This window comes from Bombina bombina, chromosome 12, assembly GCF_027579735.1.
Source record: "Bombina bombina isolate aBomBom1 chromosome 12, aBomBom1.pri, whole genome shotgun sequence".
NCBI lineage: Eukaryota > Metazoa > Chordata > Amphibia > Anura > Bombinatoridae > Bombina > Bombina bombina.
In genome coordinates, this window is record NC_069510.1 from 98,713,885 (window position 1) to 98,739,277 (window position 25,393).

At 44.0% G+C, this 25,393-nt stretch overlaps 1 protein-coding gene across 1 annotated transcript in view; it reads left to right on the forward strand.

Annotated features, from left to right (window-relative positions):
- PLXNB3 (plexin B3) overlaps positions 1–24,303 on the forward strand; it is a gene marked incomplete at its 5' end in the record, with an annotated part of 74,451 nt that extends 50,148 nt beyond the window's left edge. Inside the window, 20 exon segments of the mRNA XM_053696042.1 lie at positions 3,389–3,519; positions 3,605–3,781; positions 3,861–4,011; positions 6,521–6,754; positions 6,964–7,125; positions 7,206–7,354; positions 7,885–7,985; positions 8,069–8,286; positions 9,548–9,726; positions 9,802–9,868; positions 12,527–12,833; positions 13,262–13,365; positions 13,455–13,542; positions 13,780–13,946; positions 14,129–14,289; positions 15,514–15,661; positions 15,901–15,965; positions 18,640–18,715; positions 19,077–19,151; positions 23,535–24,303. Coding sequence (XP_053552017.1) covers positions 3,389–3,519; positions 3,605–3,781; positions 3,861–4,011; positions 6,521–6,754; positions 6,964–7,125; positions 7,206–7,354; positions 7,885–7,985; positions 8,069–8,286; positions 9,548–9,726; positions 9,802–9,868; positions 12,527–12,833; positions 13,262–13,365; positions 13,455–13,542; positions 13,780–13,946; positions 14,129–14,289; positions 15,514–15,661; positions 15,901–15,965; positions 18,640–18,715; positions 19,077–19,151; positions 23,535–23,639 — 2,865 coding nt within the window.
- Positions 24,304–25,393: the final 1,090 nt, after the last annotated feature.

Below are 25,393 nucleotides of genomic sequence, written 5' to 3' on the forward strand. Positions count from 1 at the left end.
CTGAATGATCTGCTCTTTCTTGTGAGTCTCCTTTTCTGATTTTTCATCAGGATAAGGCGGTGTTGTGAACTTCTTTTAAATTTTTACCTAAGGTTGTGAATTCTAACAACATTAGTAGAGAAATTGTGGTTCCTTCATTATGTCCTAATCCTAAGAATTCTAAGGATAGATCATTGCATTCTTTGGATGTAGTTAGAGCTTTGAAATATTATGTTGAAGCTACTAAGAATTTCCAAAAGACTTCTAGTCTATTTGTTATCTTTTCCGGTTCTAGGAAAGGTCAGAAGGCCTCTGCCTTTTCTTTGGCATCTTGGTTGAAATCTTTAATTCATCATGCCTATGTCGAGTCGGGTAAAACTCCGCCTCAAAGGATTACAGCTCATTCTACTAGGTCAGTTTCTACTTCCTGGGCGTTTAGGAATGACGCTTCGGTTGATCAGATTTGCAAAGCAGCAACTTGGTCTTCTTTGCATACTTTTACTAAATTCTACCATTTTGATGTGTTTTCTTCTTCTGAAGCAGTTTTTGGTAGAAAAGTACTTCAGGCAGCTGTTTCAGTTTGATTCTTCTGCTTATAATTTCAGTTTTTTTCATTATAAGATTTAAACTTTATTTTGGGTGTGGATTATTTTCAGCAGAATTGGCTGTCTTTATTTTATCCCTCCCTCTCTAGTGACTCTTGCGTGGAAGATCCACATCTTGGGTAGTCATTATCCCATACGTCACTAGCTCATGGACTCTTGCTAATTACATGAAAGAAAACATAATTTATGTAAGAACTTACCTGATAAATTCATTTCTTTCATATTAGCAAGAGTCCATGAGGCCCACCCTTTTTGTGGTGGTTATGATTTTTTTGTATAAAGCACAATTATTCCAATTCCTTATTTTTTATGCTTTCGCACTTTTTTCTTATCGCCCCACTTCTTGGCTATGCGTTAAACTGATTTGTGGGTGTGGTGAGGGGTGTATTTATAGGCATTTTGAGGTTTGGGAAACTTTGCCCCTCCTGGTAGGAATGTATATCCCATACGTCACTAGCTCATGGACTCTTGCTAATATGAAAGAAATGAATTTATCAGGTAAGTTCTTACATAAATTATGTTTTTGTTGCAGATTATAAGGAACAAAACACCAGCTCAATAACTTGTTAGCTTGTTCTATGGCGATGAAGTATATCCGTCTGATCCCACCTCGTTAGTGAGGTGCAGCCATATTCCGCTAAGCACATCAGGCAAGGAGTCCACGTCTGATTTCCCCTTTACCCCTTAGGAAGACTAAATGCCTACAGAAAGGGAAGCACACTCTCAGGTGGTAACCGGGCCATAGAACAAGCCACTGAGCTTTTGTTCGTTCTTGGCAGTATGCTTCTCTTTCTGTTTATATTTGTATTTGTATTATGACCCTCTGGAAAGTCTTCCTAAGTGTGATGGGGGAACCAGACGTGGGTTCCTTGTCCAATGTGCTTAGAGGCATATGACTGCACCTCACTGATGAGGCCCAAAGGAGGTCGAAACAATCGTCTGTGGTTGTCATTTCCCTTCTTCAGAGGAGAATTGTCTGGGATTAGATTTATATAAAGGGACACTGAATCAATTTTTTTTTTGGAATTCAGATGGTCATGACATTTTAAGCAACTTTCTAATTTACTCCTATTATCAAATGTTCTTCATTCTCTTGGTATCTTTATTTGAAATGCAAGAATGTAAGTTTAGATGCCGACCCATTTTTGGTGAACAACCTGGGTTGTTCTAGCTGATTGGTGGATAAATTCATCCACCAATAAAAAAAAAGTGCTGTCCAGAGTACTGAACCAAAAAAAACAAAAAACCTTAGATGCCTTCTTTTTCAAATAAAGATAGCAAGAGAAAGAAGAAAAATTGATAATAGGAGTAAATTAGAAAGTTGCTTAAAATTGCCTGCTGTATCTGAATCACAAAAGAAAAAAATTTGGGTTCAGTGTCCCTTTAAGGAAAGTTTTCCTCTGTGACAAGCACAATTGGTCTAAAATAAGCTACTGAAAAATAAGGTCTAGAATAAGCTACACTGAGCTGTCTGTTCCTGGCAGATTGCTTCTTTTTCTGTTTATAAAAATTATTTGATTGTTGTTGATTATTACTGTGTCGATATGTACATGGCGCAAAGTTTTGAAGTACTTTACATAGTGTGTACACTTGTATTTCAACCTCAGTTAAAGAGCCACTAAAGTCAAAATTAAACTTTCATGATTCAGATAGAGCACACAATTTAAAAAAAAACTTTCCAATTCACATCCATTATCTAAATCTGCACAATTATTTTTAAATACACACTTTGTGAGGCACCAGTTCTTACTGAGCATGTGCAAGATTCACAGAATTATACGTATATGAATTTTGTGATTGGCTGATGAGTGTCACATGATGCATTGAGAAGTAAAATAAAACTGAAATTTGTCAGAAACAAAAATCTACTACTCATGTGAAAGTCAAACTAAGATATTTTGCATTGTCTATTTATTATGCATTTAGTTATTGTACTATGCTACTGTTTAGCGGTCCTTTTTATCAAAAAATAAAAAAATTTCAATTTTAAAAATAGCTTCCAATTTTCTTCTTTTATCAAATTTTCTTTGTTCCCATTGTAATCTTTGTTGAAGCGATACTTAGGTAGGTGTTTCGAGCACTACATGGCAGGAAATAGTGCTGCCATCCAGTGCTCTTGCAAAACTACTGCCATATAGTGCTCTAGAAATGTGCGCGCTCCTGAGCTTACATCCCTGCCAAGATACCAAGAAAATGAAGAAAATTTGATAATAGAAGTAAATGAGAAAGTTGTTAAAATTGTATATTGTATCTGAATTATAAAAGACAAATGGCGGGGGGGGGGGGGGGTTGTATCCCTTTAACAGGAAAACAGAAATTGGGTAATACAACAATGTAGAACAAACAAGATTATTGCAATGCACTCAATTGGTATTAAACTGTATAAGAGTGAACCACAAGGTCAGTAATGTAGTGCTTTTGTGCAACTTGTTTTTAATACCGCCATAAATAATTGGGAAAGGTAAGAGTGGATTTGCCTTTCCTTTTGTATTTGCTGTATCCACGCACACCTGGCTAGTGAGACCCCCAAGAAAAAACACCAGGTGACCTGCGTGACTAAGTCATACCAAATTACTGTAATCATAAGTTTAAGCAACTTCAGATTCTCACAAAACTAATACAAAAAAAAAGCTCAACACAAGTGTGTAAAGGTTTAAAAATCAAATGTTAAATATTTAAAAAAATATATAAGTTCCAGTGCAGGACGATAAGATGGGGAGTTACTTCCTGTTTGTGCCAATTTGGGGGATTTGTCAGGTGTTTTTCTAATAAAGTAATACTGGCTTCTATTATCTCACCCTAAGGACCCCACACTTCACTCCATCTTCCCATTTAGAGGTCCCATGGCTGGTGGAACACAAGTCACTATCTCTGGTGCCAATCTTCTGACAGGAGACCAGATCACAGTGTCCATAGGAGGACTTCCCTGTCTCATGTGAGTGAGCTCTGTGTGTAACTATATCACACAGCTTGTGCTCTGTGGGATTTGTGCTCATTAGTTGTGTGGTTTTGTCTCTCAGATCTTCAGATATAACTGAGGAACAGATCCAGTGTTTCACCAGCCCTAGTGATGACCCTGCCGAGCTAGGTGTGACTGTGTTCTATGGTGAGACAGAGAGGATTCTGGGAGATGTCATTTACAACTACACAGAGAATCCTAGAATATGGTCTGCTGTCCCCAGCTATGGTTTTTACGGGTGTGTGATGTAATAGGGTCTGTAGCCTTCTGTGGTGGCCTCTGGCTACGTTTACTGACCTGATTATTTGTTTCTGCAGAGGAGGTCGTGTCATAAGAGTGCAGGGCTCTGATCTGGACGTGGTACAGACCCCACATATGATGTTCCATACCAAGCTGCCCACAGGGGAGAGAGAGGAGAAGGGGTCACGCAGGAGGCGAAAGAGGAGTGTAGACCCTTCTGCTAAGGAGGTGAGGTGGGAGTGAGTTTGTAGAGAGGGTGACTCTCATGTTACCCTTATCTTTCATGGCCATCATCTGTCACCTAGGGCTTAAAGGGACATGTTTTTGACCCCTTAACGACAGCCAATGTACAGGGTACTGTTGTGCTTCTAGTGGTGTAATAGCGCTGGTCTTGCCAACAGTAGAAAGACTGCTATTTCTGTATGGCTCAGGCAATGGGTTACTTACTGTCGATAAGAGATTAATATGAATACTATATAGCAAATAAGCACAGCACAGGTTTTATAAGTGTTATAACTGCCATTTTGCAGGGGTTTGTAAATTAAGAGCAGCTCAGGGATATACACCCTTTGAAAATCCATTTGAATATGTTAACCTGGTCACTTTTACTGTGGCAAGTCAGAACACAGATGTAAATGAGCTTGTGCACTACTACCCATAATCCCATGTCCCCCCCAATCACATGCTTCTCTTCCCCTATAATCCCATCCTCCCCCCAGTCACATGCTTCTCTTCCCCTATAATCCCATCCTCCCCCCAGTCACATGCTTCTCTTCCCCTATAATCCCATCCTCCCCCCCAGTCACATGCTTCTCTTCCCCTATAATCCCATCCTCCCCCCCAGTCACATGCTTCTCTTCCCCTATAATCCCATCCTCCCCCCCATTCACATGCTTCTCTTCCCCTATAATCCCATCCTCCTCCCAGTCACATGCTTCTCTTCCCCTATAATCCCATCCTCCTCCCAGTCACATGCTTCTCTTCCCCTATAATCCCATCCTCCCCCCAGTCACATGCTTCTCTTCCCCTATAATCCCATCCTCCCCCCAGTCACATGCTTCTCTTCCCCTATAATCCCATCCTCCCCCCAGTCACATGCTTCTCTTCCCCTATAATCCCATCCTCCCCCAGTCACATGCTTCTCTTCCCCTATAATCCCATCCTCCCCCAGTCACATGCTTCTCTTCCCCTAATCCATGCTCCCCCAGTCACATACTTTTCTTCCCCTAATCCCATGCCTTCCCAGTCACATGCTTCTCTTCCCATAATCCCATACTCCCCCCGTCACATGCTTCTCTTCCCCTAATCCCATGCTCCCCCATTCACATACTTCTCTTCCCCTATTCCCATGCCCCTCCCAGTCACATGCTTCTCTTCCCATAATCCCATGCTCCCCCAGTCACATGCTTCTTTTCCCCAAATCCTATGCTCCCCCAGTCACATGCTTTTCTTCCCCTAATCCCATGCCTCTCCCAGTCACATGCTTTTCTTCCCCTAATCCCATGCCTCTCCCAGTCACATGCTTCTCTTCCCCTAATCCCATGCTCCCCCCAATCACATGCTTCTCTTCCCCTAATCCCATGCTCCCCCCAATCACATGCTTCTCTTCCCCTAATCCCATGCTCCCCCAGTCACAGGCTTCTCTTCCCCTAATCCAATGCTCCCCCCAGTCACATGCTTCTCTTCCCCTAATCCCATGCTCCCCCCAGTCACATGCTTCTCTTCCCCTATAATCTTATGCTCCCCCCAGTCACATGCTTCTCTTCCCCTAATCTCATGCCCCCCCGTCACATGCTTCTCTTCCCCTAATCCTATGCTCCCCCCGTCACATGCTTCTCATCCCCTAATCCCATGCTCCCCCCGTCACATGCTTCTCTTCCCCTAATCCCATGCTCCCCCTGTCACATGCTTCTCTTCCCCCTAATCCCATGCTCCCCCCGTCACATGCTTCTCTTCCCCTAATCCCATGCCCCCCGTCACATGCTTCTCTTCCCCCTAATTCCATGCTCCCCCCTAATTCCATTCTCTTCCCCTAATTCCATGCTCCCCCCAGTCCCCTGCTTCTCTTTCCCTAATCCCATGCCCCTCCCAGTCACATGCTTCTCTTCCCCTCATCTCATGCTCCCCCAGTCACATGCTTCTCTTCCCCTATGATCCCATGCCCCCCAGTCACATGCTTCTCTTCCCCTAATTCCATGCCTCCCATCACATACTTCTCTTCTACTAATTCCATGCCCCCCATCACATACTTATCTTCCACTAATTCCATGCCCCCCATCACATACTTCTCTACCACTAATTCCATGCCCCCCATCACATACTTCTATACCACTAATTCCATGCCCCCCATCACATACTTCTCTTCCCCTAATCCCATACTCCCCCGTCACATACTTCTATTCCCCTAATTCCATGCCCCCAGTCACATACTTCTCTACCACTAATTCCATGCCCCCCATCACATTCTTCTCTATCACTAATTCCATGCTTCCCATCACATACTTCTCTTCCCCTAATTCCATGCCCCCCCATCACATACTTCTCTTCCACTAATTCCATGCCCCCATCACATGCTTTTCTCCCCCCTAATCCCATACTCCCCTGTCACATTCTTCTCTTCCCCCTTATCCCATAACCCCCCCCCCCCCCCAAATCACATGCTTCTCTTTTCCCAAGTCCTATGTTTCTTTGTCTACCTTTGGCCTTTAACCCTCACCTTGTCTTTGCTGCCCCTCAGTTCAGCGAGCGCTGCCAGACAAATTCCTCATTTTTCATGGAGTGCGTAACACCGTCTGTCCCGGAAGACTACGCCCTTATGGACGTCCTATTCATCCTAGACAATGTAAGGATCCCGTTCAGTAGCGTTGGGGAAAACTTCACCTACCAGAAGAACCCAAAGTTCCTACCTTTGAACCGGGACAACAACAACAAGCCGTACAGCCTCAAACCCGGGAACGTGATGGACATTGAGGTGACCGAGTGTAGCTACTTCTCTTGAAGGCCCTGCATAGCTTTACTGATATTTCCTTCACTTCCCATCTGAAGCTTTCCCTAGAGGTCTCTCATACTATCTACTAGTCTCTTGCTCTTCACTGATATTTTTAGCAAAAGCGCTCCCATTAAACCTCCCTCTTGCTTGTTCTGCACTCCTCATGTCATATTCTCTCTTCCCCCTTCTAGGGTGAGGGTTTGGATGCCGGCATCAGTAAGCAAGAGGTTGTAGCCATGATTGGTGATGGTGTTTGTATGGTAAAAACCCTCACACACAATCACCTATACTGTGAACCTCCCCTTATGCCACCACAGCCACTGGACAAGGGCGCCGGGCTGCCGGAGTTTGTGGTGAGTTATCTGAAGTTGACTGATAGACCTTTCTTGCATTTATGGCGGCTGTGAATGATTTTATCCTTTCTTCTTTACAGGTCCAAATGGGGAAACTGAGCTTCAATTTGGGGTTGGTAAAATATGATGTGGAGGGACCATCAAACTTTCCAGTGGGGGCCAGAATTGGATTGGGAGTTGCAGGCGCTCTGCTGGTCCCAATTGTGATATTTATAATCCTCATGTACAGGTAATGTTTGGGTGTGGGGAGTGTTGGGTTGGGATTGGGGAAAATTGTTAGGTTGAGTGCTTCTCTTTATGTATTTGCATAATGACCGTGGGGAAGTCTCCCTAAGGGTGATGGGAGGGAAACCAGATGTGGATTCCTTGCCTAATGTGCTTATGCGTGATATTGGTGCACCTCACTGAGGAGGCCCATAGAAGGCCAAAACAATTGTCTGAGCTTGTCATGTTCCTTGTTCAGAGAAGGACTGCCTCGCATTTTAGGGCTGGACTGACCTTTTAAACGGGATCAGACTGATATATATATGAAAGTTCTCAGCACAATTGGGCTAAAAGAGGCTGCTCCTAGGTGGTAACTCGCATAGAACAAGCTACTGAGCTGTTGGTTCATTCTTGATTGAGCTCTTCTCTTTCTCTCTGTATTTGAAAAATTGTTGGGTAAGCAGAGACTGGTTGATTCAGTGTGGTTGTTAGGGGTAGAGGGGACAGTAGCATTGATCTTTTGCATCTGGTCAACCCTCACTGTGTCATTGTCAGGAGGCAGAGCGAGTTGGCAAAGCGGGATTACAAGAATGTCCTGGTGCAGCTCGAGAACTTGGAGACCAGTGTGGGGGACCAGTGCCGTAAGGAGTTCACAGGTACCCTGAGATCTTTCTGGTTCACGCATCTGACAATAAATAGCAGCTTTGTGTCCCTAAATCTGACCTCTCCTGTCCTCCAGATCTAATGACTGAGATGATGGATCTGACTAGTGACCTGGAGGGATCGGGGATTCCATACCTGGACTACACAACATACGTGGAAAGGATCTTCTTCCCTGTTCAGACTGGATCCTCGCTGCGGAAGAACTTGGAAGTACCCGAGGGCAGGAGAAGCACCGTGGAGCAAGGGCTGACCCAGCTGTCTAATCTGCTCAATAACAAGCTATTTCTCACCAAGGTGGGCAGCCAGGGAAATCCTCCTTTTGCATTTTCTTCTAACCCTTTTAGGTCTTCTCCACTTCATTCCCTTTTGTCAATGCACAATCCCATTCTTTAAACACTGTTGTAATCTAAGGGTTAATTGTTTGATTGACAAGACAAGTCTGACTGTAGTGTTACTGCATAGCCTCGGGCAGCCTTTGCGCAGTCACATGTATGTGCTGAGCAACTGTCGGACATAAAATGGTTTGTTCATGTTTCCCCTTTACCGTAAAGCAGAGAAAGATGTTATATCTGAGAGCAAAAGTTTCGGCTATATGCAAACATGTCAAATTGTTATTTATATTGATGGGAGTGGCCCCAAGAAAAGAACTGGTTAATATATTATAGCTATTGTGTGTGGTTATACACCTTGGTGTTTTATCCACATTATACGAACATTTTTCTTTCATGATTCAGATAGAAAAGACAATTTTAAACACCTTTCCAATTTAATTCTATAATTAAATTTGCTTCATTCTCTTGGTATCCTTTGCTGGAGGAGCAGCAATGCACTACTGGGAGCTAGCTGAACACAGGTGAGCCAATGACAAGCGGCATATATGTGTGCAGCCACTAATTAGCAGCTAGCTTCCAGTTGTTTAATATTGGTAGAAAATTTAAGAGGGCGCTAAAAAAAGCTGATAGGATAAATCAGTAACGATATCTATTGAAATATATTAGGTTACCTGATAACCCAAATTTAATTAATAAATATTTACTGTAACGGATCGTTATAGCGGTGATTGAAATGACCCTATATAGTATACATAATTTAAATACCGATCTTCACAGTAATACTTAATGTTGCAATTTTTAAATGTATTCAAATTGGGTTATAAAGTAACCTAATATATTTCGATAGATATCGTTACTGATTTATCCTATCAGCTTTTTTTAGCGCCCTCTTAAATTTTCTACCAATTTATCCATATATTTAACTTATTCTAGGAAGGAGATAAGTGTATAAGAGTGGCAATATATAGGATTTCTGGAGTTTGCGCTAACGAACTTACCCTTTAAAAAGTTGTTTAAAATTGCATGCTCTGTCTGAATAATGCTATTTAGCATGTGTGTGTGTGAGACAGTTAAACTCCACCCACTGCGCAACCTGCTTGTTTTTTATATAGGAATATGGAACTTTTCTTTCTGGTCTCAAATCTGTATCCTGCTTCAACACAGAAGACCCCTAAGAAGCTATGCATTGTCATTTTAACAACCCCACTTTTTTTTCTTTCTAGCTGATCGAGACGTTGGATGCACAGCCCACTCTATCTCAGCGGGATCGATGCCACGCTGCGTCCCTGCTCACTGTGGCTCTGCATAGCAAGCTGGAGTATCTGACTGACGTCATGAAGACCCTGCTGTCTGACCTAATAGATCAGTGTGTTGCCAAGAACCCCAAACTTCTGCTGCGCCGGTAAGTGGGCGTGCCAGTCACTACGTACAGGGAGGCACAGAGTGCGCAAGGTTAAAATTTATTATGTCTCTCCAGGACAGAAACCATTGTGGAGAAACTGCTGACTAACTGGATGTCCATCTGTTTGCACTCCTTCCTGCGGGTAAGTGCTCCAACTGAACAAACCTGCTCTTCTTGTGAAAACACAGGGTAGAATATTCTACCCTGCATTGTGTCTGTATTACATTAACTTTCTCTTGAGCAAACTCATGATCCTTTGTAAAATGGGCACAAAACTCAAACAAATTAGAGATGGACCCAAGAATGTGCGTATTATAACTGTTAAAACCGTATCCACCTTAGCTTCAGTGTCCTTCATGTGAGTAGAATACGTGTTTTTAGCATAGCTGTAGTAGACATTTTGTTTCCATGATGGAAGATTGTGGCCTTAGAACTTGACACCTGGTTAGGTTGGTGCAGGAGCCAGAGGTTTGCAAGGCGACGTGGAGCAGTCTGTGTGATAGAGAGTGTGCATTTATCAGCATATCTGTAGTAGGCATTATGCAGCCAGTGAATGTAGAGTGGTATCTCTATCACAAACCTCCTCAAACCTGGTAACACGCACAATAGTAGGTAAAGTAGTTGTAGTACTAATGGTAAGTACCTATAGGTGCCAAATATTTTTTTAATCAACAAGCACCTGTTAGGGGGGCAATATAGCACTAAGGAGACTCATAGACAAATGAGTTACAAAGTCTGTAACAAAAAAGAGTGCTTTACCCCTGCAATTATATAGGAAAAATTCTCACTGAATAATACAGGAACGATTTTTTAACCATTCATACTTTATCTTTATTGGTTTAACTATTCAATCATACACGTTTAAAACACTTAAACTCTCTAGATATTAATATATAGCATTGGTGTGTGAATAATTCCTCTGTGAATCGTGTATCTAGATGTGAAACATTGTAATTAGATTGTATAATATCAAGCAGTCAGATACAAACAATATCTTTTGTAGCCGGCTATTAATAAATGCATGTCGGTTACGATAATATGTTACCTTGCGAATTTATGCATGTTGGTTACGAAAATATGTTACTTTATCAGGGAGTTCTTTATTTTGCTGCTGAAGAATGCGTTCTAAATTTTCTTATTCTACATACTTTCACTTGTGTGTACGTAATAGGACCATATGCAGGGTTTTCGATCTATTTATTACAGGTTGGTATTTATAATGAAAGTATTGAATACATCAGTAGCATGACATTAATGACAGATGTTTTAATGACAGAAGCAAGATTACGCAGAACACTGTTTATTACAATCTATTACACTGAACAGCTGTGCTAAAGTTAACTGTGCAAGCAAGGACTAGAGTATTAGCTAGATGACTTTAATCTCATAATCTGACATCCCACATATCAACAGGTCCTCTTGTTACAGCGTTATTTCTGCATTTATTAAAGGGACACTAAGCCCATTTTTTTCTTCTTTCATGATTCAGATAGAGCATGCAATTTTAAGCAACTTTCTAATTTACTCCTATTATCAATTTTTCTTTGTTCTCTTGCTATCTTTATTTAAAAAGCGGGAATGTGATACATAGGAGCCGGCCCATTTTTAGTTGAGAACCTGGGTTATGCTTGCTTATTGGTGGGTAAATGTAAGCCTCCAATAAGCAAGTGCTATCCATGGTTCTGAACCTAAAATGGGCTGGCTGCTAAGATTTACATTCCTGGTTCGTTGCAAGAAAACGAAGAAAAAATTGATAATAGGAGTAAATTAGAAAGTTGCTTAAAATATCATGCTCTATCTGAATCATGAAATAAAAAAATGTGGTTTCAGTGTCCCTTTAATAGCAAGCTACTAAAGATATTGTTTGTATCTGACTGCTTGATATTATACAAACCAATTACAATGTTTCACATCTAGATCCATAATTCTCAGAGGTATTGTTCACTCACCTATGCTAAATATTCATATCTATAGAGTTTAAAGGTATAGGAAAGTCAAAATTAAACTTACATGATTCAGATAGAGCAGGTCATTTTAAGACACTTTTAAATTCACTTCTATTTTCAAATGTGCTTCGTTCTCTTGGTGTCCCTTGTTAAAAAATGAATATGCACATATCATACACTAGTGGGAGCGGCTGCTAATTGGTGCTTGCACACATTTGTCTCTTGTGATTGGCTAAATAGATATTTTCAGCTTCCTGTCAGTAGTGCAATGCTGTCCCTTCAGCAATGGATAACAAGAGAATGAACAAAATTTGATAATAGTATTAAATTGGAAAGTTGTTTAAAATGGTATGTTCTATCTGAATCATAAAAGAAAATTGTGCTGTTTACTATCCCTTTAAGTGTTTTTAAACGTGTGTGATTGAATAGTTAAACAAATAAATATAAAGTATGAATGGTTAAAAAATCGTTCCTGTATTATTCAGTAAGAATTATTTCTATATAATTGTAGGGGTAAAGCTCTCTTTTTTGTTACAGACTTTGTAACTTATTTTTCTATGATCCTCAAACTTGGCCCTTCAGAGATTTTGGAACTACATTTCCCATGATGCTCAGCCAGCGTATCATGGGAAATGTAGTTCCAAAACCTCTGGAGGGCCAAGCTTGAGGATGTCTGCTCTATAGTATAGCTGGATTCTGCTGTGTCTGTACTGCAGCCTGGAAAAGACACTCAGAAGAGTTGGTATTTAAGGTTATACATGAGAATACAATGTTTTTAGATTATCTGTAGTGTGTAGTGTCTTTGTGACAGCTGTGGTTTTATTTTTAGTGTCTACCGTTTTGTTTTCATGCAGGAGGCGGCAGCAGAGCCATTGTATATGCTGTACTGCGCAATTAAATATCAGGTGGACAAGGGACCTGTGGATGCAGTAACTGGAAAGGCGAAGCGGACGCTGAATGACAGCCGACTGCTTAGGGAAGACATAGAGTACCGGCCTATCACACTAACTGCGCTTGTGAAGAGCGGAGGAGAAACCCAGCGGGTACCGGTCAGGGTGCTAGACACAGACACCATAACGCAGGTCAAAGCAAAGATCCTTAACCAGCTTTACAAAGGCACCCCCTTCTCTCAACGCCCAGCGGCTCACACACTTGACCTGGGTAAGGGCAGGAGGAGTGCTGCGTAATGTGAGATCATGCTTTATTGTATTGCTATTAGAGTACTGTTGGGGGTCACTCAGTCTGCTGGTGTTTCACCTGACCTGAGTTTAGTCCTCCAGGTCTTATGGGTAAGAACCATTCTCACATAATGACAGGGAGATCTCTATAAGTTTGCTGCATGCAAAACTGCTTGTTACCCAGTTGAGTTCAGAGGTCACATAGAATCACCCTCAGCATCAGCAAGTCATTTATTGTCTAGGGTAACTATCAGTTATGACATGGAACTATTTACTTCTTAACCATTATTCACAGAACCAAGACAGGTGGTGACGCAGCAGGTCCATGTTGTCCTATTCTGAGATCACAATCTACTAAAAATAATTAGGTATATTCTTATGAATGATACATTGTGTCTTCTGTTTTCTCAGAGTGGCGCTCTGGTAAAGCCGGGCATTTGACGCTTTCTGACGAGGATCTCACGTCACTAACTCAGGGTCATTGGAAGCAATTAAACACCCTGCACCATTACAAGGTATGGCGGCAGCTGCTGCTTTGGGATGTTCCTGGGTGTTTTGGTGTCTGATGTGTCTGTCTCACAAACTGTTATTTTCATGTGTCCAGGTTCCTGATTCTGCAACTGTTGCTCTCATCCCTCGTCTACACAATAACCAGTGTGAGACCCCAAACACCAGCTTCCTGGAAGGAGAAAGTAAGTATGAGACTATGGAGCAGTTTACTAGTTCCGTTTGCTCTACAGTTCCCTCATTCATCTCAAATCCATTTTTAACCATGTCCTTTCTTTCACATTGTATCACCACTGATGTGTCATTAAGTAATCATTTTGTCCTTTTGTTTATTCTCTGCGTCCACGTTTCCACCATGTTGTTGGTCACATCTCTATCCCTTCTCACCTCCCCTATCACACTGTGTCCTATCTGCCCAACAGGGACACCCATGTTGGAGGATGGGGAAGATGGCGGCGTTAGAATTTGGCACCTGGTTAAGTTGGTGGAGGAACCAGAGGTTTGCAAACAGAGGCGGAGCAGTCTGCGTGATAGAGAACGTGCTAAGGCTATCCCCGAAATATACCTGACCCGCCTGCTGTCAATGAAGGTGCGTCATGTTGAGCTAGGTTGAGGACAAGGCATTCAATGAAGTGAATTCAATTGAATGAAGATGTATGATATTAATACAGCTGGTTGGACCTATAGATTAGACCTGCCACATGTCTTGCAGGACCAGTGTGGTCTTCTTGACAGATATATATGATATATATCTCTCTTTCCATATTTCAGGGAACGCTTCAGAAATTTGTGGATGACACATTCCAGGTGATGCTTGGGGTGAACCGCCCTGTGCCTATTGCCATTAAGTATTTCTTTGATTTCTTGGATGAGATGGCAGAGAAACATAAGATTGAGGACCCTGAAACTGTCCACATCTGGAAAACACACAGGTCAGTACTACCACCAGACAACAACCAAGCACATTATTTATTTTCTTTAGCGCATAGCTTTGTACCTTAGCAAGATGGCATCTGATAAATACAGAAGCAGTACATGTCATTGGGGCGTATCTGCTACATGTTGGACCTCCATTTGCAAGTTCTTAGCCTCATGGTACCTTTAAATCATATTGCACTGGTAGACTCAAGCAGTATTAATCGAACTTTAGTCATTTTTCTTTATTTCTCTTTGTGGAACAACATATTGCCAACTCCTTGCTAACTTCGCTATCTATTCAGTACGTTCCCTTAGTTATTTTCCCCTTATGATTTCCCCCACAGTACTACATTCTTTTTTTTTTTCATTCTGCTGTTTTCAACATTGTTACCAACACCGTATCCCTCTACACCTCACCTTCCTGCTCATTAAAGCCTAGATTACAAATGGAGTACAAAAGTAATAGCGCCATTGTTGTGTGTTAACATTGCGCCAGTTAAATCTCTAGCGCTTCTATGGTTGCTCTCATATTACAAGTCAAGATATGTATTTTATCGCTCAAGTAATAATCTAGGGTGCACGAACTTCTGGATGTTGGATGGCACTGGTGCGCTAAATCCCTCACATACTAGGCACGCTGAAAAACTCATGTGTGGTATCGCTCAAGCTCTAAGCCATTGGTGCCCTAAAACTCTAGGTATCTTTTGCCTTGAACAAAAGATACCTAAAGCATGAAGCAAATTGGATAATACAAATAAATTGGAAAGCTGTTTATAATTGTATGTTCTGTCTGAATCATAAGTATCATTTTGACTTTACAGTACTTTTAATATTTACTTCAGGTCACTAAAAGCTCAGCATTTTTCAGCACTATTTTGCATTGCGCTTGAACACAACACTTTACTCAACACTTGTAATATGAGTGCTAGTAGCACAAGCACTACGCTGTAAAAGTATCGGCTGCGCTACAAAAATGCAGACTGCATTAAAATTGGTTATATTTTTTTACCATCCACTTGTAATACAAGATAGTGCGTTATTCTTAGCATGGGACACAGCACAAGATCACACATCCAGAACTCCAGTTGCACTCCACTAGGCTTAAGCCTTCCTTTTCTCGGCTGCTTGCGAAATGTCCTCTCTCATTTTGCTCTGTTTCTCATCACATAAATACTGTACATGCAGGAGACTGGCCTCTGATGCCACGTACAGTCACTTATTGTCTCTCCTGCTTACAGCTTGATGCAGCGGTTCTGGGTACTGATCCTGAAAAACCCCCAGATGGTGTTTGACATTGAGGTATCTGAGAATGTGTATTCCATCCTATCCGTCATCGCCCAGACATTCATTGACTCTTGTACAATCTCCGAACACAAAGTGGGGAGGGTGAGTATCAAATTGCTCCACCTCACTGGATATTTACACTGGTGGTCTCCAACTGCAGCCACAGTGTACAGGTCTGGTGGTCATAACTCATTCTTCTAGAAACATACAACTCGCAATATTGCATTGGTATGGTCTCTCAGACTGCAGTGAATAGCTTCTAACCTTCACTTCAGAGAGACTCACTGAATGTCTTTGTCCTAGGTTTGAATATAATGCTGACATATTCTTTACCCCCACAGGACTCCCCTGTCAACAAACTGCTATATGCCAGAGAAATCCCAAGATACAAACAAATGGTCGAGAAGTAAGTGACTGAATTTACTGACAAAACACATTCACCATAATGACTGAGATACAGCAGCAGCGCCCTCTAATGACTGAGATAAAGGAGCAGCTCCCTCTAGTGACTGAGATACAGCAGCAGCGCCCTCTAGTGACTGAGATACAGCAGCAGCTTCCTCTAATGACTGAGATACAGCAGCAGCGCCCTCTAGTGACTGAGATACAGCAGCAGCTCCCTCTAATGACTGAGATACAGCAGCAGCTCCCTCTAATGACTGAGATACAGCAGCAGCTCCCTCTAATGACTGAGATACAGCAGCTCCCTCTAATGACTGAGATACAGCAGCTCCCTCTAATGACTGAGATACAGCAGCAGCTCCCTCCCTCTAATGACTGAGATACAGCAGCAGCTCCCTCTAATGACTGAGATACAGCAGCAGCTCCCTCTAATGACTGACATACAGCAGCAGCTCCCTCTAATGACTGACATACAGCAGCAGCGCCCTCTAATGACTGACATACAGCAGCAGCTCCCTCTAATGACTGAGATACAGCAGCGCCCTCTAGTGACTGAGATACAGCAGCAGCGCCCTCTAGTGACTGAGATACAGCAGCAGCTCCCTCTAATGACTGACATACAGCAGCAGCTCCCTCTAATGACTGACATACAGCAGCAGCTCCCTCTAATGACTGAGATACAGCAGCAGTGCCCTCTAATGACTGAGATACAGCAGCAGCTCCCTCTAATGACTGAGATACAGCAGCTCCCTCTAATGACCGAGATACAGCAGCTCCCTCTAATGACTGAGATACAGCAGCAGCTCCCTCTAATGACTGAGATACAGCAGCTCCCTCTAATGACCGAGATACAGCAGCTCCCTCTAATGACTGAGATACAACAGCAGCTCCCTCTAATGACTGAGATACAGCAGCTCCCTCTAATGACCGAGATACAGCAGCTCCCTCTAATGACTGAGATACAGCAGCAGCTCCCTCTAATGACTGAGATACAGCAGCAGCTCCCTCTAGTGACTGAGATAGAGCAGCAGCTCCCTCTAATGACTGAGATAGAGCAGCAGCTCCCTCTAATGACTGAGATACAGCAGCAGCTCCCTCTAATGACTGAGATACAGCAGCAGCTCCCTCTAATGACTGAGATACAGCAGCAGCTCCCTCTAATGACTGAGATACAGCAGCAGCTCCCTCTAATGACTGAGATACAGCAGCAGCTCCCTCTAATGACTGAGATACAGCAGCAGCTCCCTCTAATGACTGAGATACAGCAGCAGCTCCCTCTAATGACTGAGATACAGCAGCAGCTCCCTCTAATGACTGAGATACAGCAGCAGCTTCTTCTAATGACTGAGATACAGCAGCAGCTCCCTCCCTCTAATGACTGAGATACAGCAGCAGCTCCCTCCCTCTAATGACTGAGATACAGCAGCGGCTCCCTCTAATGACTGAGATACAGCAGCAGCTCCCTCCCTCTAATGACTGAGATACAGCAGCGGCTCCCTCTAATGACTGAGATACAGCAGCGGCTCCCTCTAATGACTGAGATACAGCAGCGGCTCCCTCTAATGACTGAGATACAGCAGCGGCTCCCTCTAATGACTGAGATACAGCAGCGGCTCCCTCTAATGACTGAGATACAGCAGCTCCCTCTAATGACTGAGATACAGCAGCAGCTCCCTCTAATGACTGAGATACAGCAGCAGCTCCCTCTAATGACTGAGATACAGCAGCTCCCTCTAATGACTGAGATACAGCAGCAGCTCCCTCTAATGACTGAGATACAGCAGCAGCTCCCTCTAATGACTGAGATACAGCAGCAGCTCCCTCTAATGACTGAGATACAGCAGCAGCTCCCTCTAGTGACTGAGATACAGCAGCAGCTCCCTCTAATGACGGAGATACAGCAGCAGCTCCCTCTAATGACTGAGATACAGCAGCAGCTCCCTCTAATGACTGAGATACAGCAGCAGCTCCCTCTAATGACTGAGATACAGCAGCAGCTCCCTCTAATGACTGAGATACAGCAGCAGCTCCCTCTAATGACTGAGGTACAGCAGCAGCTCCCTCTAATGACTGAGATACAGCAGCAGCTCCCTCTAATGACTGAGATACAGCAGCAGCTCCCTCTAATGACTGAGATACAGCAGCAGCTCCCTCTAATGACTGAGGTACAGCAGCAGCTCCCTCTAATGACTGAGATACAGCAGCAGCTCCCTCTAATGACTGAGATACAGCAGCAGCTCCCTCTAATAACTGAGATACAGCAGCAGCTCCCTCTAATGACTGAGATACAGCAGCAGCTCCCTCTAATGACTGAGATACAGCAGCAGCTCCCTCTAATGACTGAGATACAGCAGCAGCTCCCTCTAATGACTGAGATACAGCAGCAGCTCCCTCTAATGACTGAGATACAGCAGCAGCTCCCTCTAGTGACTGAGATACAGCAGCAGCTCCCTCTAGTGACTGAGATACAGCAGCAGCTCCCTCTAATGACTGAGATACAGCAGCAGCTCCCTCTAATGACTGAGATACAGCAGCTCCCTCTAATGACTGAGATACAGCAGCAGCTCCCTCTAATGACTGAGATACAGCAGCAGCATCTCATAGTAACCATGATACTTAAGCTGTTTTATAGTATAGTGTTTCAGCGCCAGTGCAATCTATTCTATGTGTTTCTGCAGGTACTATACTGATATCAAGGAGACAGTTTCCGCCAGCTATCAGGAAATGAACTCTTCCCTCACAGAGCTTTCGGGGGTAAGTAAATCCATGACATTGGCCATATATATAGTTGTTGTTTTTTTATTAATGTCAAGATATGAAACTCTTATCATTTCATTATCCAGTAGTAAATGGCGGCTCATATAGTAGAGAAAACACCATATAGCATATAAAGCATAATTATACCAGGTGGTGGCTACTATATAGATTTGTGCCAGATTTCATTCAAAAGGAACCAAGTTAAAGAGACTTGAGGACTTTCAAAGGGTCTGATCTGAGGTTTGCAAACCAATCTACCTGGCAGCCGCTAAGAGACAGTACAGGCGATGCCTTCATATACCGGAGGAGCACTGATTATTGGTTGGGTTATACTGAAGACCTTCTGCTCTCTTCACAGATTCACGCAAATGATCTGAATTCATTGGTTGCGCTGCAGGAGCTATACAATTATATCAATAAATATTATGACCCGGTAAGTACAAGAGATGCCCATAGCTGTATGATACATGGGTGTGTGAGAGTCTGTATTATGGACAGGCACGCAAGAGTCTGTATGCTGTAGGGGCACGTGAGAGTCTGTATTGTTTTAGTGCATGTGAGAGTCTGTATGATGTTCAGGCACGTTAGAGTCTGTATTATGTATGGGCACGTGAGAGTCTGCATGGTGTACGGGCACGTGAGAGTCTGCATGGTGTACGGGCACATGAGAGTCTGCATGGTGCACGGGTACATGAGTCTGTATGGTGTACGGGCACGTGAGAGTCTGCATGGTGTACGGGCACGTGAGAGTCTGCATGGTGTACGGGCACGTGAGTCTGCATGGTGTACGGGCACACGAGAGTCTGTATAATGTCCGGGCACACGAGGGTCTGTATGATGTCCGGGTCACATGAGGGTCTGTATGATGTCCGGGCACAATAGAGTCTGTATGATGTTCAGGCACGTTAGAGTCTGTATTATGTATGGGCACGTGAGAGTCTGCATGGTGTACGGGCACGTGAGAGTCTGTATGGTGTACGGGCACGTGAGAGTCTGTATGATGTCCGGGCACAATAGAGTTTGTATGATGTCCGGGCACGTGAGAGTCTGTATGATGTCCGGGCACAATAGAGTTTGTATGATGTCCGGGCACACGAGGGTCTGTATGATGTCCGGGCACAATAGAGTCTGTATGATGTCCGGGCACATGAGAGTCTGTATGATGTCCGGGCACGTGAGAGTCTGCATGGTGTACGGGCACACGAGAGTCTGCATGGTGTACGGGCACATGAGAGTCTGTATGATGTCCGGGCACGTGAGAGTCTGCATGGTGTACGGGCACACGAGAGTCTGTATGATGTCCGGGCACACGAGAGTCTGTATGATGTCCGGACACATGAGAGTCTGCATGGTGTACGGGCACACGAGAGTCTGTATGATGTCCGGGCACATGAGAGTCTGTATGATGTCCGGGCACGTGAGAGTCTGCATGGTGTACGGGCACACGAGAGTCTGTATGATGTCCGGGCACAATAGAGTCTGTATGATGTCCGGGCACACGAGGGTCTGTATGATGTCCGGGCACACGAGAGTCTGTATGATGTCCGGGCACACGAGGGTCTGTATGATGTCCGGGCACATGAGGGTCTGTATGATGTCCAGGCACAATAGAGTCTGTATGATGTCCGGGCACACGAGGGTCTGTATGATGTCCGGGCACACAAGGGTCTGTATGATGTCCGGGCACAATAGAGTCTGTATGATGTCCGGGCACACGAGGGTCTGTATGATGTCCGGGCACACGAGGGTCTGTATGATGTCCGGGCACATGAGAGTCTGTATGATGTCCGGGCACACGAGGGTCTGTATGATGTCCGGGCACACGAGAGTCTGTATGATGTCCGGGCACACGAGGGTCTGTATGATGTCCGGGCACACGAGAGTCTGTATGATGTCCGGGCACACGAGAGTCTGTATGATGTCCGGGCACACGAGAGTCTGTATGATGTCCGGGCACACGAGGGTCTGTATTATGTCCGGGCACAATAGAGTCTGTATGATGTCCGGGCACACGAGGGTCTGTATGATGTCCGGGCACACGAGGGTCTGTATGATGTCCGGGCACACGAGAGTCTGTATGATGTCCGGGCACACAAGGGTCTGTATGATGTCCGGGCACAATAGAGTCTGTATGATGTCCGGGCACACGAGGGTCTGTATGATGTCCGGGCACAATAGAGTCTGTATGATGTCCGGGCACACGAGGGTCTGTATGATGTCCGGGCACAATAGAGTCTGTATGATGTCCGGGCACACGAGAGTCTGTATGATGTCCGGGCACACGAGGGTCTGTATGATGTCCGGGCACAATAGAGTCTGTATGATGTCCGGGCACACGAGAGTCTGTATGATGTCCGGGCACAATAGAGTCTGCATGGTGTACGGGCACGTGAGAGTCTGTATGATGTCCGGGCACAATAGAGTTTGTATGATGTCCGGGCACACGAGGGTCTGTATGATGTCCGGGCACACGAGGGTCTGTATGATGTCCGGGCACACGAGAGTCTGTATGATGTCCGGGCACACGAGGGTCTGTATGATGCCGGGGCACACGAGGGTCTGTATGATGTCCGGGCACAATAGAGTCTGTATGATGTCCGGGCACAATAGAGTCTGTATGATGTCCGGGCACACGAGGGTCTGTATGATGTCCGGGCACACGAGAGTCTGTATGATGTCCGGGCACACGAGAGTCTGTATGATGTCCGGGCACAATAGAGTCTGTATGATGTCCGGGCACACAAGAGTCTGTATGATGTCCGGGCACACAAGAGTCTGTATGATGTCCGGGCACACGAGAGTCTGTATGATGTCCGGGCACACGAGAGTCTGTATGATGTCCGGGCACACAAGAGTCTGTATGATGTCCGGGCACACGAGGGTCTGTATGATGTCCGGGCACACGAGGGTCTGTATGATGTCCGGGCACAATAGAGTCTGTATGATGTCCGGGCACACGAGGGTCTGTATGATGTCCGGGCACACGAGGGTCTGTATGATGTCCGGGCACACGAGGGTCTGTATGATGTCCGGGCACACGAGAGTCTGTATGATGTCCGGGCACACGAGGGTCTGTATGATGTCCGGGCACACGAGAGTCTGTATGATGTCCGGGCACACGAGGGTCTGTATGATGTCCGGGCACACGAGAGTCTGTATGATGTCCGGGCACACGAGAGTCTGTATGATGTCCGGGCACACGAGAGTCTGTATGATGTCCGGGCACACGAGGGTCTGTATTATGTCCGGGCACAATAGAGTCTGTATGATGTCCGGGCACACGAGGGTCTGTATGATGTCCGGGCACACGAGGGTCTGTATGATGTCCGGGCACACGAGAGTCTGTATGATGTCCGGGCACACAAGGGTCTGTATGATGTCCGGGCACAATAGAGTCTGTATGATGTCCGGGCACACGAGGGTCTGTATGATGTCCGGGCACAATAGAGTCTGTATGATGTCCGGGCACACGAGGGTCTGTATGATGTCCGGGCACAATAGAGTCTGTATGATGTCCGGGCACACGAGAGTCTGTATGATGTCCGGGCACACGAGGGTCTGTATGATGTCCGGGCACAATAGAGTCTGTATGATGTCCGGGCACACGAGAGTCTGTATGATGTCCGGGCACAATAGAGTCTGCATGGTGTACGGGCACGTGAGAGTCTGTATGATGTCCGGGCACAATAGAGTTTGTATGATGTCTGGGCACACGAGGGTCTGTATGATGTCCGGGCACACGAGGGTCTGTATGATGTCCGGGCACACGAGAGTCTGTATGATGTCCGGGCACACGAGGGTCTGTATGATGCCGGGGCACACGAGGGTCTGTATGATGTCCGGGCACAATAGAGTCTGTATGATGTCCGGGCACAATAGAGTCTGTATGATGTCCGGGCACACGAGGGTCTGTATGATGTCCGGGCACACGAGAGTCTGTATGATGTCCGGGCACACGAGAGTCTGTATGATGTCCGGGCACAATAGAGTCTGTATGATGTCCGGGCACACAAGAGTCTGTATGATGTCCGGGCACACAAGAGTCTGTATGATGTCCGGGCACACGAGAGTCTGTATGATGTCCGGGCACACGAGAGTCTGTATGATGTCCGGGCACACGAGAGTCTGTATGATGTCCGGGCACACAAGAGTCTGTATGATGCAGGGCATGTGAGAGTCTTTCAATGTACGGGCTTGTGAGTCTGAATGATGTACAGGCACGTGAGAGACTGTATGATTTTATATGAACCAGAGATATGCTGTTAAAGGGATGACATATATAGCAGAATTTGAGGCTGACTGCACAGAAATATCACCGTATGAAGGATACTTTGGAATATGTTAAGGTTTTTAGTTCAAACTAATATTTTACATTAAAAAAATCTGCAAGTAACTGCAAGTGAGAGGCTGCAGTTACAATAAGGGGACTTTCTGGGCTAGTGCCATTACAAGAACAAGAAGCAAGGCTATAATTACTATTATTAAACAATACATTAGACAGGACTTGCAGGAGCCAGGATTCCAGGTTCCTAGTTTTTAATCTGATTTTTTCTTTGAGCCAAAGTGAATTCTTATCTAAGGTGCACCATGTAGCCCTTTTCTTTTGCAGTACATGTTAATTATAATTTGCTTATATTAAAAAATGAATACAAAAATTATAGGAAAGATAAAAGGGTAAAAACGCTAGACTAACGCGTTTCACGCAGTTACACAAGAGAGAGCATGTATACACTTGAGGATTATGACGTAAACCTTGTAGGAAGACACATCTCCTGACTGTGATACAAAAAAATTAACATTTCCCTCTCTGAAACAGATCAGTTCAGCTCTGGAAAGCGATCCAAATGGGCAGAAGATGCAGCTGGCGTACCGGCTACAACAGATTTCTGCGCTCGTGGAAAATAAAGTGACAGATCTGTGATATCCCTAATCAATTTAATTGATTTCTCTTTGGGAGGTCAGCATTGTAATCTTGGTACTGTGGATCCACTATCCAGTCTACAATATGGAATACAATACTGTGTGTGACTTCTGCAGACCAGCACTACGCCTTTGTGAAACACTAGGCTACGGGGAGCACTGTCTATGTTGTTCCAAACTGGATACCCAGAAACCTTTGCGCTTACATGGAAGACTCAGTTTGTTTGCTTACAAGTGCCTTTAGTGTGACAACAATTTGTGTCTTCCTGTGCAGATTGTGTCACAATATCTTGACTTACCTTTCACATGGGGATATGTAACAAGACTACTGCTCCTGCTGCCTGGGGCACTTATGTCTTTTGTGCATTTTTACGTTTAATGCTACTGTGTGTTGTAGTGTATCTGGGAGACTACTGCTGTGCTAAAAAACTCAGGATGTTAGTGATGACAAGCTGCCGCAGTAGTGTACGCAGGCCGGCCAAATGTGGCAGCTGCATCCCGCCTGCAGGGAACCAAATCCTAGTACCATACTCACTGTGTCCGTGTCTTAAATACCTTGTATAGCTTTTTCTAACTTATCAAAAGCTGTAAATAGAAATTATAACTGTATTTATTATTTCTTTTATTCCGATTGTTTTTCACATAAAATAAAAATTAAATAGAAATTCAATGGGTGTTTGTTGCTTGCCATTTTGTGGTTCATTTTGTCTTTTTCTGTGTTTGTATCTGTCTGCGATTTAATTTGATACTGCCTATGTAGGGTGAATTACGAGGACATTGTATGTATGCTTTATTTGCTGTTACTGATGTCACTCACACAAAACTTTAATGAGGGGGACTGGTGTCAGTTGTTCATCAGTCAGTAACCGCCTTGATGATACAAGACTCCATAGGTAAGAGGCCTCAGAACCAACTGTCACTAGTTAAAGGGACAGTCTACCATAGAATTGTTATTGTTTTAAAAGATAGATAATCCCTTTATTACCCATTCCCCAGTTTTGCATAACCAACACAGTTATATTAATATACTTTTTTACCTCTGTGATTACCTTGTATCTAGGAACCTTCTTCCAGCCCCCTGATCACATGACTGCGAGTGTTTATCTATTGTCTTAAATTTAGCATTGTTTTGTGCTAAATCTTAAATATCTTTAAAATCTTAAATGCCTGAACACAGTGTTATCTATATGGCCCACTTGTACTTTCTGTCTCTTTGTGTTGAAAAGAGATTTAAAAAGCATGTGATAAGAGGCAGCCCTCAAAGGCTTAGAAATTAGCATATGAGCCTACCTATGTTTTAGTTTAAACTAAGAATACCAAAAGAAAAAATCAAACTTGATGATAAAAGTAAATTGGAAAGTTGATTAAAATTAAAAGTCCTATCTGAATAATAAAGGTTTAATTTATACTAGAAAGTTTAATTTATACCCTTAATTCCACTAGGTGATGAAAAATCACAGTCTCAGTTTACCAAACTAAACCTCACAACGTGGGTCACACAGGGTAAAAGGTTTCAGTAAGTGCACTTATTTGCTAACGAAGCACTCAAGGCAACAGACTAAAATAAATAGGGTTAGATTAAGAGTGGAGCACTAACAGTTGTGCGTAAGGGATATCTGGTTTATCGCAGCTCTTTGCACTCGTCGGAAGTAGCGCACGTATTACAAGTTGAAAGCCGAAGCATTTGCTCAAGTGTAATTGAATTTAGCATGCATCAGGATAGCGCAATTTTAGAGCTCTGGATAACTGTTACGC